The sequence below is a fragment of the Uloborus diversus genome, chromosome 10 (genome assembly GCF_026930045.1).
Source record: "Uloborus diversus isolate 005 chromosome 10, Udiv.v.3.1, whole genome shotgun sequence".
NCBI lineage: Eukaryota > Metazoa > Arthropoda > Arachnida > Araneae > Uloboridae > Uloborus > Uloborus diversus.
The window spans coordinates 34,823,245-34,842,224 of record NC_072740.1 but is presented as its reverse complement, the minus strand read 5'-3'; the positions used below and the strand labels follow the sequence as shown (position 1 = coordinate 34,842,224).

The 18,980-nt window shown below is 32.4% G+C and overlaps 1 protein-coding gene across 1 annotated transcript in view; it reads left to right on the top strand.

The window, feature by feature from the left end:
• The window catches only part of LOC129231715 (WD repeat-containing protein 35-like), a 111,513-nt gene that overhangs the window by 32,671 nt on the left and 59,862 nt on the right, over window positions 1-18,980 (top strand). Inside the window, exons 10-13 of the mRNA XM_054866078.1 lie at window positions 4,091-4,213; window positions 4,434-4,529; window positions 6,447-6,539; window positions 7,544-7,743. Coding sequence (XP_054722053.1) covers window positions 4,091-4,213; window positions 4,434-4,529; window positions 6,447-6,539; window positions 7,544-7,743 — 512 coding nt within the window. The remainder of the gene's footprint in view (window positions 1-4,090; window positions 4,214-4,433; window positions 4,530-6,446; window positions 6,540-7,543; window positions 7,744-18,980) is intronic.

Genomic DNA, 18,980 nt, shown 5'->3' with positions numbered 1-18,980 from the left:
AGTTTTTTTATATACTGAGTCAATAATTAGGTAATCAAAAGGGGGGAAAATCCTGTTTTTTTTTGGATTGTCTGACATATTGTATTTTAATGATTCTTTGTAAAATCAATTCATATCCCCTTTTTATTTGTTTCATGATAATCATTTTAAGTATTTTAAATTAAGAGAGAATTCAGTACAAACTATTTATCAAATACTGATTTGTTCTGTGCGTTCTTCAAAATGTTATTTAAGCAATAATAACAAAATGGTGTTTGAACCATGATTATTGAAGCCATAAAAGGAGTTTCAGAAAACAATACCCACTCCTCAATTTAGCTGTGTAATAATTTTCCTAGTACTGAGTAGAATTTTTCTAATTTTTTTTTCTGTTACTGAAAAGTAACTTTCCTAGTTATGTTTCATGCATTATCCACAACATTGACTTTGGGATGACATTTATGAGTTTCAGTTCTTTATCCTTAATAGAGCTAATAATTTGACTTTACTTGATTCTCTTAACGCCTAGTGGCGCATGAGGCTTCTAGCATGGCATTCCATCCCGAATGGTTTAATGCAACCTCCCTGGCACTTACGCCCACCCCCAGCTTGACCAACCAAATGCATTTCTTAAATATTCATTTGCACTGCAGGTTACCGCACCATCACTTTCAAGAGAGAATTCTTTGCTAGCGGTTTCTGAAAACATGGATTTTTTACATGGAAGGGTGTTTAGCCCATTGCACAACCCTCCTCTTTTACCCAAGCTTAGGACTGGCATAGGGACAGGCACTGATCTTTGGAGGGGGAACTGGAGGATCTCCCCCCCCCCCATTCAAAAAATCGCAAGCGTACCTAAAAATTTTCAGAACAAAATATGGGAAAATTCTTTCATATTTCAAAACTTGAGCTGGAAGAAAGGGGCCAGAAAAAGCAAGGGGAGAATTGTAAAAGCGGATCCGAAAAGGGGAACTGCTGGAATGCCCCCCCCCTTACCTCGGGAGAAAAGAAACAAGTGTTCAGAAAACAGAGTGCAGGAAAATGTTTAAGTTTTTTAGAACGTGAACTAAGGCACCAGGAAAAGCAATTAGGCAACAGCAGAAGTGGATCCACGGAGGCTTAAACTGGGGGAATGTTCCCCTCCTACCCAATAATCCCATATATACCTAAAAAATTTCACAACAAAGTTCAGGAAAATTCTTCTGTTTTATGGAACTTGAAGAAAAGCTTCAGGAAAAGCGATCAGAGAATAGCAAAGGTGGATCCATGCAGGGGAACGGAGGGAATGTTCCCCTTTCCCCAAAATCTCATGCATGCCTAAAAATATTCACAACATAGTACATCAAAATTCTCCTGTTTTATAGAACTTGAACTTGAAGAAAGGCACAAGGAAAAGCAAGGAGATAATTTCAAAAGCTGATCTAAGGAGGAGAGCTGGAGAATGTTCCCCTCTCCCCTCCAAAGAAAAAAAAAAAGTGATCCTAAAACTGTTCAGAAAGCAGAGAGCAGGAAAATTTTTCTGTTTTTTGAACTTGACAAAAGGTTCCAGGAAAAGCGATTAAACAATAGTGGAAGCAGATCCACAGAGGGGAACTGGGGAAATGTTCCCCTCCCTCCAAAATCTGACTTGTAACTAAAAATTTTTAGAACAGAGTGCAGGAAAATTCTGTTTTATAGAAATTGAACTTGAAGAAAGTTGCAGGGAAAAGTGAGGAGAGGGTTGCAAAAGCGTATTCAAAGAGGGGAACTGGGGAATGTCCTTCTCCAAAACACAAAATCCCAAGTAAGCCTAAAATTAGAGAAAAGAGAGTAAGGCCAAACCACTAGTAGTTGATACTTAAAAGAGCAATTTTTGGTGTTAGTTAACATATCTTGGAAGGAACTCATCTTAATGGAAACTTTTAATTAGATATAACTGCACCAACTAATCCCCTATTATAATGCAACAAAAGAACTAGATTATTAAAATGAATGCAAAAAAATTTATGTTTTAAGACATTGAGTCAGAGTTGACACCAAACTAAAATGAGAACATCTAATTGTTGACAGACTTAATTTTTAATAGTCGACTCATGCTTTAAATTAGGAAATTAGGAACTGCTTAGTAAATGAATTAATGCCTACTTAGTATGAATACACGAATCTCTATGCCGGATCTAGGCGTCAGCAAGCCAGTACCCTTTGCCCCCCCTCCCCTAGTTGCCTGGGTAGTAACTTCTGGGGGAGGTAAATTTACTCTATTTCTGTTTTCCTATTTCTTTGGATCTCGATATAAAATTGAAAGGAAGATGGGTAAGAGTGGTAGGTTTTAGATTTTGCTCCAGATCTGAAAAATCGAAAATCTGGTACTGCCGAAATACAAAGATATTTATAGAAAAATGCAAATATTCACAGATTATAAGTTATACTAAGTTATAAGATTACGAGAAGTTAACTATGTAAAAATTTGAGTTCAGGACTGAGTAAATATTTTTCATCGTACTTATTTTTAGAGGCTCATCAATATGGTACAATACAGCTCTCCAGTCGTAGTTCAATTTATCCATTTTAGGGCCATTTCCAGTCTCCAATATTTTGTATTTGCTTTTTGTATCTGTTTTCCAGTAATCTTTCAAGATGAATGGTTTTTGAACACAAACCTGTTTAAACTGTCAATTGCATTTATTGGGTGTAGAGATAATCATTATGTTTAAAGCTTCTGCAATTCAGTGGCGCAACAAAAGTGGCGGCACAGGATATTCTCCAGAAGGCTGAGTGGAATGTTTCTCAAAAACATATCTTACAATTAAAGAGAAACATAGAACTTACCTTGGGAAAACAAAGTTATTTTAACAAGGGGAATGAAATCGCGAATATCGCGAAAAATATAAAATTCTTTTGAAAAGAACCTTGAAATAAAAATATTCAATCATGGCGAATTATTGATCAGTTAATTACATCCCACGTCTCCTATTTATTTTATTCCCACTCCCCCTTTTTAGTCGGTCTGAAAATAGAAAGTCTTCATAATGATATGCTTCGGAAGTCCTCTTCCTCCACCAATACCTTCAAAGTGCATTTCAAATCCTGTTTTCAGGACTTCAATTTCGAAAAGTTTCCAGGGGAAAACTACCTAACATCTCACATTCTAAGAATCGTTGAAGATTGCTTTTTTTGAGCTTCAATTTTGAAAAATTGCTGTACCCCTGACGTTACCAAATATGTCACGTTTTTAAGATTTCAGTTACGAAAAATTTCCGGACAAAGGCTTGAATGCTCCTGTAGGAAATCTAAAAATGAAAAAATTACAATTTTTTGAATTTTTTTTCGTTTTTAAAACTTTAATTTCTGCAGTAGGCCCCCGAACCTTTCTTTCTCATAACATCACCAGAGACCGCCTGAAACTGTTTTAAGAGTGCACCCTCTAAAGCTTTTTTTTGGTTGAGCCACTGCTGCAAATATTATTTCCTTTAAGCACTTAGCAAATAGAACAGTGAAGAAACTTTTTATAATTATTATCTGAGAAATGTACTTGCAGAATTTGTAAAATGTTTTGATAAGAAGCGTTAAAAAGCAAAAAATAAGTTGTAATTCTCAATATTTACGGTTATTTTTTGATGAGTAATTTCATTCCCCCCCATAAACATACTCGCTAAAAGAATTCCCCTCCCAAATCCATAGTCTGGATCCGCCCCTGCATAGGGACAAGCTAAACTTCAGCCTATGGCAGAGTTAATAATTTGACTGGTAAATAGATTATCATCTGCATGTTGACATTAAAATTGTGTGCAGTTCACAAATGATGTCACATTTTGAGGAGGAAAGGGTTCATGAAATTGTGACAGTTTGTGACTAGGGGAGTAACAAAAAGTGTGACATCATACATTTTTAAAGAAGAATATGTTCGAGAGAGGAAGGAGCAAGGTGAAATGTGTAACACTTTGTTACAAAGAGGGGATGGGGGGAGGGGTGAAAAATGTTTTTAAAAAGGGTGGCATCATTTATGGAAAGCCTCTTGATTATTACATCAGGAAAGAAAGGCAATCTGTTGAAACATTTTATACTCAAGAAGTTCAAAAATTTGACAGGTCTATATTCTCATTTTTATGTCATGTCATTTATATTTTTGCAGCTGCTTCATATACTTCGATTTGCTGGAAACATTTGTGGATTATCTTGGGAAGGTGATGGTCAAAGAATTGCTCTTGCTGTTGACTGTTATATATTTTTTGCTACCATACGCCCCTATTATAAGGTCTGTGATAGTTCCATTTATAAGTTTAAAAGACTGTTTTTCGTATGCTTGTTTTTATTTTGTATTTGTTTTATTTAATTTTTGTTATGTAAAGAAAAACCATACTATGCACTTTTGTGCTACTGAAATATTTTGAATATTTATTCGTTTTATTGACATTATCTTTCACACATTTGGATACAAAAATGTCATACTAAAAATTATTTATACATCATTTTAGTGGTGTTATTTCTCAAATACACTGGCATATGCATTTAGTAAGTCCCAAGATAGGAAGGAAAGTACTATTATGTTCTGGAATTCTAACACAAAAGAGGTAATTTTTTTGTATATTGTGTCCTGTTACTTTTTCTTATTTAAATTAAATGGTTAATATAGATTTTATGCATTGTATTAGTGTATTTTTTTCATACTTTGCTTTAAACTAGTCAATAGAAATCAATTATGGAAAATCAAAACTTCATAATTTCATAATGGTTTATAATTATTATTAAAGTTACTTAATTGTATTTGAAGTAAATAGCTCTAAATCATTATTTGCTTGCCAATTGAATTTCTTGATGAGCTTACTTTCTGTGTGAGGGTGTGTGGTCTCAAGCAGGGGTGTGCACAGGGGGGGGGGAGTAGACAGAAGGGTCCAGACCCTAGCCTGAAAGTGGCCCTAGATTTTAAAAACGAGGGGTGCTGCTGATAGACATTGTCGATCATTTTAAAAACCTTTCAAGTACTTTTCACAATAATAAAAAGCCCATCAAAACACTGGAAAAAGTATGTTAAAAGAAATTATTGAAAAATGAAAAATAGCTGCTCCTGTGAATAACCAGATGTCCTAACAATTCAATTTAACAATTTCTAGTAACCAGTCAAGAAATTTAATACATGGAAACAGGGATGCAAGTAAATTTCACATCTTGTAAACTGTTGAAGAATAACTTATTAATCGTTATGCAAACGGGTCACATTGTATATAGATAAATATCCATAATGTATGAGTTAATATGAAAATTACTAATGTTTTTTCTCAAAATCTTGATAGCTCGAAAACTCGATATCTCGAATTTTTTTCTCTTGAGAGATTTGAGACATCGAGGTTGTGCTGTATAATAAAAAAAACACAATGGATGGGATAAATTGGTTATCCAGACACAGATTTTACCGTCAAAAATTTCTATAACTTACCCCCTTCTGCTGGAGTGGTGTCCCCATTTGTGACCATCACCCTTCGACAGCAGAATTTTTTTTCTGAAATGGTTATGTTTGCCTCCTATGACAATTGGGAGTAATTGCAAATAGTTTAAACTTTTAAGCATTTTAATTAAATTATTTTGGCAATTTATACCATTAAGAATATTTAGAATACAAAATCTAATGTATGTACTATAAGAGTTTTAAACTGAAGGTGTAGAAAAATGCACGTAAGTTCTTACAGATTATTAAAAACAATTTACAATGCAACTTAAAATGCTGAAAGTATTTTGTTCGTGCATTGTTCTTATTTTATGTGCATTCTTTTCATGTGGTAAAATATTAAATAAAAAATATGACTGTATAATACCATTTACAGAAGAAAAATATCAAAGCTGAGAGGATAAAAAGTAACACCTCTCTGGCAGGAAAGCAAATCTCAAATGTATGCAGTCATAGACCTTCAAACTCGGCTGTTCTACGTCAAGAACTGAAGATACATAAACAAAAACTCCATCGAAAACAATTCCATTGTGTTCCCCTTCTCTGAAGTGTATCAAGTTACAACTTTCACCCACTGCAGTGATATCAATGCTCTAGAAATGTGGTGTCTACAATTGGGGACACTTGGAAAGAAACCTTGTTTATGCATTCAAATATCAACTCGAATCTTTTTTTAAATTATGATTGAATGCCTTAAGGTTCCTAAGGGAACATGGTGGACTGCTTTAGTTTAAGGTATGGATTTTAAAATTGCTTGAAAACTGAGGTATTTTAAACATGAAATTAAGCCAACAAAAAGTCATATTCAGTAGTTCTGCCATCTATGTGCGTTAAAGAGAAATAGAAGCTGATTCTGCTGCAATTTTTGAGGTTAAAAAAAAATTTTTTAAACAAATTTTTAAAGTTGGTGTCCTTTTTTGTGACCACCCTACCAGAAAGGGTTAAAACCATCATTAATATATTTTCTAATTTTAATTCTTTTAATATGCATTGCAATTGTGTTAAAATTAGTGGTAGAAGTTATAAAAATTTGATTTTGTTACAGAAACATATAAAATTGATTAAGAATTTCATATCTATGTGTGCATTTGGAGATTTTTGCTGCATAGCTACAAAGAGTGATGAAAGTTCTAAAGAAGTAAGCTACCATTTTTACATATAGTTTTACCCAAACAGATAATGTTACTTTTTTGACGACTTTTTTTAACCTTTATTTTAGTAAATTTTTAAAGTGTCCAAACATATGCTTGCTGTGCGTTGGGATAGCCGTAATGACTAGCCTTACCAAATTTTCCCTTTTTGTTAAAGTTGGTGATTATAGCATACTATACCTGCTTTTGAAAATACTTTTAAGAAATTAAAATGCGAAAGATGGATTTTAAAAGCGTAACCATGGAAACATGAAATAAAATAAGTTTAAGGGAAATGCGAAAATAAAATTGTTGACAACCTGAATCAAAATGACATATTTCGAAATTGATTTAAAAGCGCTTGTAACTTTTTTCCTTTGAAGATAGGAGCTATTTTTTTCGACCAAAGGTCGAGAGAGATCTGAAGTAAAAAATCTCGCTTTTTCCAATGCTGTCAAAAAAAAAAAAAAAAAAACTGTGGGACAATTCCTTCACTTTTTATTGATAGGTTTAATGAAGAAAGTAGTGCCTAAATTTCAGCTAAGCCTAAAAAAGTTCGAGTTAAAAACGCAAATTATTCTCACCGTAATTAAGTTAGAGCATTGAAATAAATTGTTTAGAACGCAGAAAATTCTACTCTTTTTAACGATATATAATATTAATATGTGCAAGTAATTTTTCACCCCTTTAATAGCCAATAATATGCAATTTACGTGAAATTTAGGCCTAAATTTGAATTAAAAAAAGAACTATTTATTGTATTTTTTCGAATTATAGCCTATGTTACTCAGTAAGAAAGCACCTTTCATATAGTGAAAGAATTTTTCAAATAGGTGCAGTGGTTCTGGAGATTACCTTGAACATATAAACACACAAAAATTCGCCCTCTCTCTTTATAATATTAGTAAAGATTTTTATTAAATATGGTCATATTAAGAGAGTTTGACTGTATTTATTTTATTGCCTTCCTTAACTTCATTTCCAAATTCTTAATATTATACTTTTATTTCAGTTTTCATTGATTGTCTGCAATGGAATTGGTTCTCCTATTGATTCCTGTAATATAAATCTTGAGCCATCAAATCTTTGCATGAATTTGTTTGATGTTTTTGCTGCTTCTCAAACTAGCTTTTGCAAATTTCATTTTCATTCACCCAAAAGCAAAACACTGATGCAGTTTACCAGTGAAAAACCAGGCTTATCGGATGAAAGGTACTTGATTATGAAATGTTTCTTAATTAATTTTTTATATTAATCTTAAAAGATGAAATTTTTAATGTAATCCATTCTTTTTCTTGTTTTACATTTATCAGAAAAATATCATGAAGGTCATAAGTCTTTTTTTTGTTATGTGTCTATGTTTGCTTTCGAAAATAAATAAAAAAATAAATAAATAAATCTCATGTTTGAGCATTCATTTGAAAGCCACTTGATTTATGTTAACCCAAAAGGATAATCTGGTGTAAAATTATGTGCATAAAATTTTTATCAAATATTAATTCAAGTAAAAGAAAATTTTGATTTTGCAATGAAGATCAATTTCGAACCTTTCAATGTAATTTTTATTAGAAAATTGCATAAAGTTTTGTTGATTTTAGTTTATCTCTTGGTTATGCATTTGAGATGAAATCATTTCGCAGTACTCATTTTTTTTTTCCAGATTTTTATTGATATTACTAAATGGATTAATTGTAATGGTTAATCATAATACTGAGGTAAAACTTGGCACTTATGACCTTTCCTTACTTGGTTGTTTCACAGAATTACACAGCACACCAAGAAAATTGCTTCTGACACTATTCTGTCTGATTCTCACGTAGATTGACCCCTTAAATCTGTATATGACCCCCCCTCCCCATTTCTCCCATCACTCACTGCTTTCTTGACGTGGTTTTTAAATATCAGTGTTAAAATACATATGAAGCAGTGAGAAGCAAAGGGATGTAAGTGAACATTTTCAAGTTTTGAGTAAAACTAGTACTATTTCTTGCCCCAACACAGAAAAGAGGTTCACCTATCATTTGTTCTGGTTATTTCCAAATTTTTAATTTTGCCACTTACATCCCTTTGCTTCTCACTACCTCATATGTAAGTCAACCAAAAATATATTTACACTCCTCTACAAAAATTTTAAGTAAAAGTATATTTCGTTGAAAATTAATGGCTACATTTTCAATATTTGTCTTGTTTTTGTGACTTTGAGAGGGTAATGGTGGTTTTACTTGCAACTCAGTGAATCCTCAACTTGTCTCAATAGCAGAATGTGGCATTCAAATTGCATCAGTGTGCAGTTATTCTTTTTGTGTGCTAAATGATGTAGCCGCGAGGAAATTTGTCAACAGTTATTTGAAGAAAATGATAAAAATGAGATGTACATTGAGGGATTAAAAATTAGTACAACATGTTCGAGAAAAGGCTTATAGATGTTGAGGATTCTTGAAATAATATAAATAATAACGTTTCTCAGCCGCCTGCCTTGTCTAGTGGTCAGAGATGTCTGACTGCGACAGGAAGGTCCGGGTTCGAATCCCGGCTCGGGCATGGACTTACTTTCTCTCTCCTGTCCTTGTTCTTCCTTTGCGAGAATGTGTTGTTGTGCTGTGAATGGTTTCCTACCCTATAAATGGATCCTTATGGCATGTGTGTACTGTAGAAGTCGGACTTCACGCCATATTACAGTACAGTTGGAAAAGTGAAGCAGCGCACCCCAAATTGCCAGCCTAGCTGGCACACGACAACAACAACAATAATGTTTCTTCTTAATGTATTAAAATATGCTTTAAGTATGTCTTAATAAAGCTTTTAAGGCTGCTCTTCAGTGAGGAAGGAAAAGATCTTGGTTGAAAATGGTCTTTTTCTTTAAACAAGGACAGTGTTCATTAATGAAGTGTTTGACACTTCAACAACTAAATAAAATGAACAGTGACCAATGAAAGTGTGGATCATGTAACCTGTCACATTTTGCTGGGGGAGAGGCCGAACGCTTTCCCTGCTGTGCAGAGCATTCGAAGAAACCATAGCTGACGGCGATAATGAAACTGCAGCTTTTCACAGACTCTTCCAAGGAAATTCTAATTCTTTCCCTCTTGACTACATAGCTAAAAGGAAAATGGCTGCCTGTAAAATGTGCAGCATTTTACATTCAGGCATTCCTGCTTGTGCTATTAATTTATTCGCACTAAATACTTGTAAATTTCACATCAAATAAATTAACTTTTGAAGCAAAGAATTTTTTTTTCATTAATACCATTCCAGATCTCAGCTAGGAAAAATGAATGAAAATTTGGGATAAATAAATTCAAAAATTCGTTTTAGAAAAATGTTCGTCATTGAAAATTATATCTAGTTTTATACAGTACGTAAACATTTCTTGCATGATGTTTTACTGAAGAATGGAATTATTTGCTTTAAAATGATTTCAAAAAAGAAAAAGGGGAAAAAAAAGATAGCCTGCGTGACCTTATTGAATTTTAATGAAATGAGCTCCAAATTTTCATAAATATATTCTTTAACATTTTGAAGTCTATGCCCGAGAATCACTCGGGTTGCTGTTTTTGGTGAAGTTAACTAAGCCCGAGATTCTCTCAGGGTCACATTTTTACTCTCTTAGCTATAAAAGTATGAGTTAAATACATTTCTAGCCTTTTTAGATTCTAACTACGAACCTCTTACTTTCAAACAAAAAATATAAATGGCAGCACCAAGCAGAAATAATTACATTAAACATGATAGAATTGGGGTTTAAACTCTAGTTTGTGCTTTAAAATGTATCATATAAAAGCAAATTTTATTAAATATTGTTTATTTACAAATAAAACCCATTTTCAGATACTTGTTCAAGATTTAGGCAAGTTTTTATTTTAGTCTATGTAAACTTTTATGGTTAAAAATAATGTTTCCCAAAGCGTAAGTTTTTTTTAAAGTTTCAAACATGCTTTTCCGTAAATTTCTCACTAAAAATCGATTAATATTTCCTTCAAATAGTTCCTTCATAATGAAAGAAAAAATCTTGAAAAGCATGTAATACAATAAAAATAGCTAAAATACACATCTTCCAAGTATTTTTAAAAAATCATGCAATGCGCCAAAAAAGCCCAGTCTGGAGAGAGATATGTGGTTGAAATAGCTCAGACCTGAAAGTGTTAAAAATGGATGATCCTACTTAATATATTTTTGGAAAATGGAATTTAAAATTTGCACAAGCACAGAATTAAAATCTTATTAAAACTGCCATTCTTTCCAAAGATCAAGATTTGCGGTCGTTACTCGCTACATGCTGAATAAGATTGGCGAATAAAAATATTAGTTATCAGGTGGCAAAATTGTTTTGCCACCTGATAATCTGCCTAAATGTAAATGATACTCATTACTTAGATTAACCTTTATTTGAAATGATAATTTTTATACTTTAGTGGCAATTTAAATGCTACTTTGTTGTTTAGTTGCCTGTTTTACAAAATAATGTGGCGACTAGAAAAAACGTGGCTACTATTATTGCTTTTTCTCATCATTGGGGACCAGAATCTCCCAATCTTTATCTTTGAATCCTTTTCTTTTTGAAAAAAATATTTATTTATTTATTAATTTATTATAAGCAGATGAGAAGACTACAATAGCATTTTTGAAGGGGTTTTTATTGTGAAAGTTCTTTCAAATTAAGCATAAAAAAACAGCAAAATCACGGATGACTATGGAGAAAGATTTCCTGAATTTGAAAAATTAAAGATTTTCTGTGATCTTTGTCTATATGCTGGGGGCCCATCTGCCCCAAGCTCAAGGGCACCCCCCCCCCACTCCCAATGTTCGTAAATTATTGTGCATTGAATTTTTAGATTAAGGCTGAACATAGCACTTTTAGGGTCTCAAATTCCCAGTTGAATTCGACATAATACATGAGGTATCTTAAAAGTGCTTCTGCTTCTACACATTGAGTTTTTATCAATTTTTTTTATAAGTCTTGTGAGTGTCTGATTCTCTTTAGTTGTCAAAATAAATATTTATCCTTTTTATAAGGAGGCACAAAAATATTACCTAGATGCATTTCTGCTTGAAAAGAAAAAAAAAAAAAAAAAAAAAAAAACAATATTGAAGTACTTTGGTGAAAAAAATCTCAATGCCTTGCTCTGCCAGTTTTTTAAAGTTAATACCTCATTTTTATGTATCTTGCATTTAATGAGTCAATCAAAAATAAAAGGGCAAGAAACAAATTTGCAGGGGATAAAAAAAGTTACAACAAAAAAATGAAAATTAACAGCTTACATTTAGAAGAGCAGCTACAAGTACAAGTAATGGTATTTCACAATTAAAAGAAAAAAAAAAAAAAACAAGATAAACTATTTTTTTTAAAGTTCTGTGTTATGCACTTCTGTGCAGAAAAATTATCGTATCATGTTGTCAGTCACAGAATAAAATGAATGTTCTAATCAAATGATTATCAAGTAGTTTTAATTCGTACTGGACAAAAATCTTTTTTGGGATCCCACATTCTCTATTGACTCCTAGTAATATGTAAATACAGAGAGAGGGAGAGGATTCAGCTTCTTATTTAGGAGAGGGAACCATTGGAAGGGGGGGGATCCATCAAGGGGATAAAGATCATATTGATTGAATGTATATTTAATCAATATGATCTTTATCGTAAGCATACTATTTACTTAGAAATATTCCCTATTTTTCCAAGCACTCTGTTCAGGGATGCTGCCTTTTAATTTTTTTGAAAATGAAGTTTTCTGGTAATATTTGGAAGTAAGAGGTCCTGTGATCTTCCACCGGCAATTTTTTGAATTTGAAATCCCCAAAACACAATTTCAGATAGCCTTCAATTCTGTTAGGAAGAAGGGAGTTCGAGGTCTTTCCACAGAAATTTTCAAAATAGTCTAAAAACTCAGTTTTTGTCTGATGTTAGGGGGGAGACAAATTTTTCAAAGTGTTTTAAACATGATTGTAGGCTATCTTTAGTAACGTTCAGGGACATGCAGTTTTTTGAAATTGAAGTTCCAAAAATGCTATTTTAGCTGACCATTTTTGATGTTAAAGGACTTTTCGGAAATTTGCCTCCCGAAATTTTTCGAAATCAAAGCCCTAAAAACGAAATTTAAGACAATCTTTAATGATGTTAAGATGTTTTTTTTTTTTTTTTTGAGGGGGGGGGGGGTGTTTATGTGATCTAAAGACCTTGATGCTTGTGAGTTAATTTTTCTATATTGTTTCTACATTGTATTACAAAACTTATCTAGCTTCTGAGATTGTAAATAGAATGCAGTGAAAACTTGTAACCCTCATACTATATTGTTCACATTTTAACTTTGTCGGCAACACAAGGCTGAAAACGTCATTAAAGCTAATACAATGCTTAGTAATTGTAGCATATCAAAACTTATGGAAGAAATAGCCAAATAAATCAAAATAAAAATTGAAACATTCATCTAGAAATTAAAAAAGGAAAAATTTGCAATGCAAATCAATGAAATAATTTTTTGCGATATCATGTATTTTAATGACTTGCATCGGGTTTTGGAAAGAACAGGTATAATTGAAGAAATGGTTTTTGTTAAAGAAATTAGAACTTACACCAAGGCGATTTAGTATGCAAAGAAACATAAGAATATTTTTCACCAATATTCCTGTAAAAAATGTAGCAGCTTGTACTATGGCTGGAAACCTTTTCATAGTTAAAAAATAAAGGATTTATTGGGCATCTGACAATTTTTTCTCATTTTTTCACTCAGTGTATGTGATATACAGACAGCACTTAATTGGGAAAATGTTAGGCTCGACTATATTGCTCTCTTATTGATACAGCAGTCAAAACTGTTAATCTCATAAACAGCTGCATAGCAAGAAATTAAGGTTCAAGGGTGTTATATGACTAAATTTTGGAAGCATTTTTGTGCATGTATAGTTAGTTTTAGTTCTTTTCTATGGTCTAGAAATGAAAATTTCTGATCTCTGCACAAAAATTCCCTTTTTTATGTTGTTGCAAAATCATTTATTCAGCTGCTCGAATCATACTGCCAATCTTAAAATGTAAATTTACAATGTAAATTTATGTTCTGAGATTGACAATATGACTATGCATATATTATGTGCCTGTACCTATGTACTGGGATAGTGTAAGATAGGATGTTTCAAATCATTTTTTCCATTTGTGAACACTAGGCCACAGGTACGCCAAAAAAGTAGTGGATGAAAAGAAGTGTGCTCGTGCGTGTGTGCGTGAAGGGGGGGGGGGGGGGTTGCTCTTTTTTTTCTGGGAAATTGTACAAAATAATTGGATTTTAATGTTACCGAATAACTGACCTCTAAGAAAGAAGGAATATGGCTTCAAAAATCACAACGAATGGTCACTGTAGCTTTAACTCTTCCAATTCAAAGTTTCATACTCGTGAAATACCTTGAGAAAAGTTCATGTATCTGGGAATTTTAGCTTTTATTTTTATGAAATAAATCAAACCACCCAACAAAAAATATTTTTTCAAACAATCATTAATTTATAATTCTTGACAAATGAGGGGCAATCCCCCCCCTAAAAGTCGCCTATGGTGTGTTTTTTATATTGACCAAATCATATTAAATTACTAATATTTTTTTCATTTTTTTTCTATGTATTTTACAAGTATGTACACCCATGGAATGTTTTCTGCAACTGAATAAATGTTTTTTAACAGTATTTTTAGTCTTCAAAAATAGAGCTCCCAAATTCTTATAAAGATAAATAAATATTAAATGTATTATTTCTATTTTAGAAACTTTCCAGAGGATTCAGAAAGCTTTATGTATTTTTGTTTCTTATCAATCTTAAATGATGGGAATTAGTAATCTGGAAATTTTGTATTTAAAGGAAATTTTGCTTTTTAAGTTCATCTGCGTTAAATGTTTTTTCTGAAATGTAATTTTACACCACCCCTTTAAATGTAAATGTAAAATTGTTTAAGTCCCAATTTAGAAATTTTGGGACTGTAAGCACAACAAACCTCTCGGGGTTCCCTTGACTTGCAGAACCGAAAAATGTGCTCAATCGCACATCATTTTGTCATTGCAGAGGTTCCCATCCCCGAAGAAAAATGATGAACTATCAAAAAACACAAAACTATACCGCCCTCCCCCCCCAAAAAAAATCTGATGCAATCTGTACTATTGATTTTTTTTAGGTTTATCTTATTGGCATTTGCATGGCTGTAGGTTGTAGTAAACTTAGGGTATATATATATGCTTTCATAATATCACTGTAATGTATTTGTAATTTGAAACATATAAAAGATTGTATGTAACTTATAAAAGATTCAATCATCTTGAAATATTGTAAATCAATAGAAACAAAATAGATGGCTTATTTAAGCAGTACAGTAAGCTCCTAATTATCGGCAGTCGGATTATCCGTGGGGCCTTTCACACTTTTTTTTTTTGAAACTTATGATTGTGTTGTTGTTTGCTTTCAGATTTTACATAATTTTTTTTCAATGTTAGTAGATGTAATGTAGCAATGTTTTTAGTTATAATTTGAATGAATGTAAGCGTTATTAATATTTTTATCTATTGCATACACTAAGTATCGTTTTTTTCCTATTATTCGGATTATCTGCGGTTACCGTGCCCTCCTATTCCTCGGATAATCAAGAGTTTACTGTAATAGTGAGCTCCGTACTAATATGGAGTGACATCTGAGTGGTCTCATTCTATACTAGATGTCACCCCAGATATTTTTCTCCCTCCATGGGAGAGAGTTAGTTTTCCGTTGAACTCAAAAACCTTGTTAAAACAGAGTCAGCAATGACAATTTAATTTTTAAACTTACACTTGAATTAAAAAAAAATTCCAAAATTTTATAGTGCAATACAAATAAAAACATTCATTACGATTTTTTTTGTAACTTTTGGGGTACCTACAAGTTAGTAGGCCCCAAAGCCCATGATTCTCGGGCTTATACTTAAATCAGGCCCTGACGATTAGTAACCATGCGACGAAAATTTGACTTCTTAATAAATATTAAAACAACCAGTTAATTTTATTCATGTCATCATGTCAATCTGAAAAATCAGAGCAACATCAACTTTGGTCAAGTAAGGATAATAAGCATTTGTGATTGCTCAAAAAATAAAATTAATAAAATAAAATAAAAAGATTTTATTTTTTCCTGGAAGAATAAATATTGTCCTGAATTTTAGTTGTTTTCCAAAAATGAGAGCTCTGCTGGAGAAATAAAAATAAAGCAACATACTTCAAAAAATATAAAAAATATTTTTTTATTTCCAAAGACTATTTTTACAAGCTAGATTTGCTCTTAAAAGTATTATATTTCTTGCTCTTAAGTATTATATTTCTTGATTAAAACACTCAAGAATTGCAGTGTTAGTCACAATATCGTTATACTTTAAGTTAATTCTGAAATGCCCAATTAAAACACAGAAGTATTTTAACCTCATAATTACTATTATTTTTCATTGTTTATGGCAACAATTAAAAGTTGGAGGTGAAACGATAGGATTATGACAGAGAATGTAAGCTAGGAAATAGTCTTTAATAAAAATAAAATTAACCACAATTCGGATTGCTGCGCTGAAAAATAAAAATTATGCTATTTTGTTTCTCATGTAATGTTTTTAAAACTGTGTAATATCATATAAATGCCTCACTTGCCAAATCGACTAACTCCATATAACAAAAAAATAGAGAATAGTTATGAAGAAGTGGGTGTTATCCATAGAAGTAAGTAGGCCCTTGTGTTATATTTTCTGCCATCACATGGTCAGAAATGTACTGTACCCAAATTTTAATATAAATTCACATGCTAAGTATTGATAAAACACTTAAAGCAGAAATGAGAATTTTTAAAAAGTGGAGTTAATCGATTTTGCAATTGAGGCATCCATATATGTCTTAAAAGTAGGAGTAATGTTGCGACCCCATAAGAAACGCTTCAAGACTCTATTTGGGGTCATAACCACAAGTTGGGAACTCTTTATTTAAACCAATTATTTTATTTTTAAGAAAAGCAGGTATGTATCATTTTCCTCCTTAGAAAGTTTTCAAAGGTAAATACAGTGAAATCCTGTTACACCAAATACCAATGTAACAAAATACTCATCTCAACCAAATAAATTTCTAGACCCGATTCTGAAGTTTTATGTAACTGCATTTCACTGTATTATGAATTACATGGTCAATGTGTATATACCTTCTAAAGAAATTTGAGGAGTCTCGCTCTAAAAGACATAAAAATTTTTCAAAAACGTTTGCTGAGCTGTGGAAAGCACTTTATGTGTGTACATTTTTAGTACCATAAAACACATTTAAAACAATGCAAAATACCTAGAAAGTATCTGGAATACAATTTAATCAATATATAAAAAGTTTTCTACTGGAGGGGAGTTAATGTCAACTTTTTGCATTCGGCAGCATTGTAAAAATGTTCATCATATTGTTAATAAACAATGTGACTCAAAAATATCCCTTTCAATACTACAGTATATTCTCGATATCTCGAACTTTGATATCTCGAAAACCTTGATATGAAGAAAAATTTTTCCCCTTAATTTTGCATAGTTATCTAATGTCATTTTTCATTCTTATGTTGAAGAGTTTTTAATCAAAACCTTGTTATGTTGAATATTTTTCAAAATCAAATATGATTTTTCCGGAAAAACCGCAGTTTATTGTCTTGTAGCAACTTGAGAAATGTTTCCAAAAATGTCTCACACCCTTAATTATTTCTCTCAGGGCTTGGGAATGATTCGGAGAAGCTTATCTAATATTAACTTTCATTCTAGAGCCCGAAGGTATCGAAAATGTAAGTAATGAAAAGCCCAAAAAACCTACCTAGAACTTTTCACCCCCTTCTCACGCCATTTCGTTGGGCTTTTTGACCCTATTCCCACCTCCATAAAAAGGGGGAGATGAATGGAAAACCCCTTTACACAGTGAATGGTGCAATCCTTTGTCGAACTTCTTTTGTTCTGGGGTTCTTGAAAATTGTTTGAAACCGACCATTCTGCAACTTGCTAATTCAAATCTTTGATAAGTTTAGTCATGGTAAATCACTACATTTTACTTCTTCACTACAGCATGCTTTTTCTTTATTTTTGGCTTATTTTGAAAATTAAAATTTTTGTTATTGTATTAAGACTTTTTCAACTTTCATTACATGTTTCCACTTATTTTTAACTATCGTGACTAATTTTTAGAATATTTTTTATTACGATTATGACCTTGTTATCTCGAAAACTTGATGTCTCGAATTTTTTTTACTGTCCCTTCCATTTCGTAAGTTAGAGAGTGTACTGTATTTCTTTTCTAAACACTAATTGAAAAGTGCAGTTGTTGCTAATTTAACAGCTAATAGCAAGCATCTGCATGGATTCACTTTCAAAAGCTCTTATTCTTCAAGAAAGCCTCAGGAAAAGAGGAGAAAAGAACTAACATCATTGAGGGGAGCTAATGAGAGTAATAAATCTTAAAACCCATCAGTGCTCACACCTCAAAAAAGGGTGGTTACTAAGAGAGGCGGAGCAAAGGAAAAAACAAATGAAAGATTTTTGAAAATATTTTTAATAGTTGGAACCACGATATTCTTTTTAGAAATGGTCTCATTATTTCAAACAAAGTCTCAAAAGAGACCTGGAAATATTTTCCGTGTCGGGACGCTCTTAAAATTTCAATAGTATGATTTGTAAATTTTTTAAAGAGTGAAATGGCCAACAAAACCGCATTTTCAAGGAAATTCGTTTTTTCTCGAATTTTAAAAAATTGGAAAATGACTATTTCAAAAAAGTAAAAAGTACACCACACAGAAACATGCTTGAAAAATACTGAAAAAAAAATTGACCCGAAAACTTCAAAAGGAATTTGAGAAACCTTCATCCAACTATCCACATAGGTTAACATTAGATCCGAAGCTTTCAGACTCTCAGTAAAGAGCAACCCTAATATGAATTTTTGATGTTTAAATATGTGCGTACCTTTTTTGATTTTAGTACTTATTTAGGTTTTGTTAAGGAATTTAGTCATTTATTGAGCAATCACGATTGCTTATTGTTCTCACTTGACTGTTTTTGACGTTCCTTTGATTTTTCCCGCCGCCACCCTCCGCACCATCACCGTCGACGGGCTCCTCACGATGCTGTTCCTATAGCGAAAGCCGTCTCCAGGTTGCATCCATGTCCTACACACACGCGCATACATACACAAATACACACACAAACACATACACACATACACACATGCATACATACAGTTACCCACACATACACACACCCACACATACACACACAAAAACATACGCACACACACATACACATACCCCCTCCCCCCCACACACATTCATACACACAACTACCCACACACTTATGCCAGCACACAGACACAAACACACATGCCTACACACACGTACACATACCCACACACAAACACATACCCCCACACACAAACACACACGCCTACATACATACACTCGT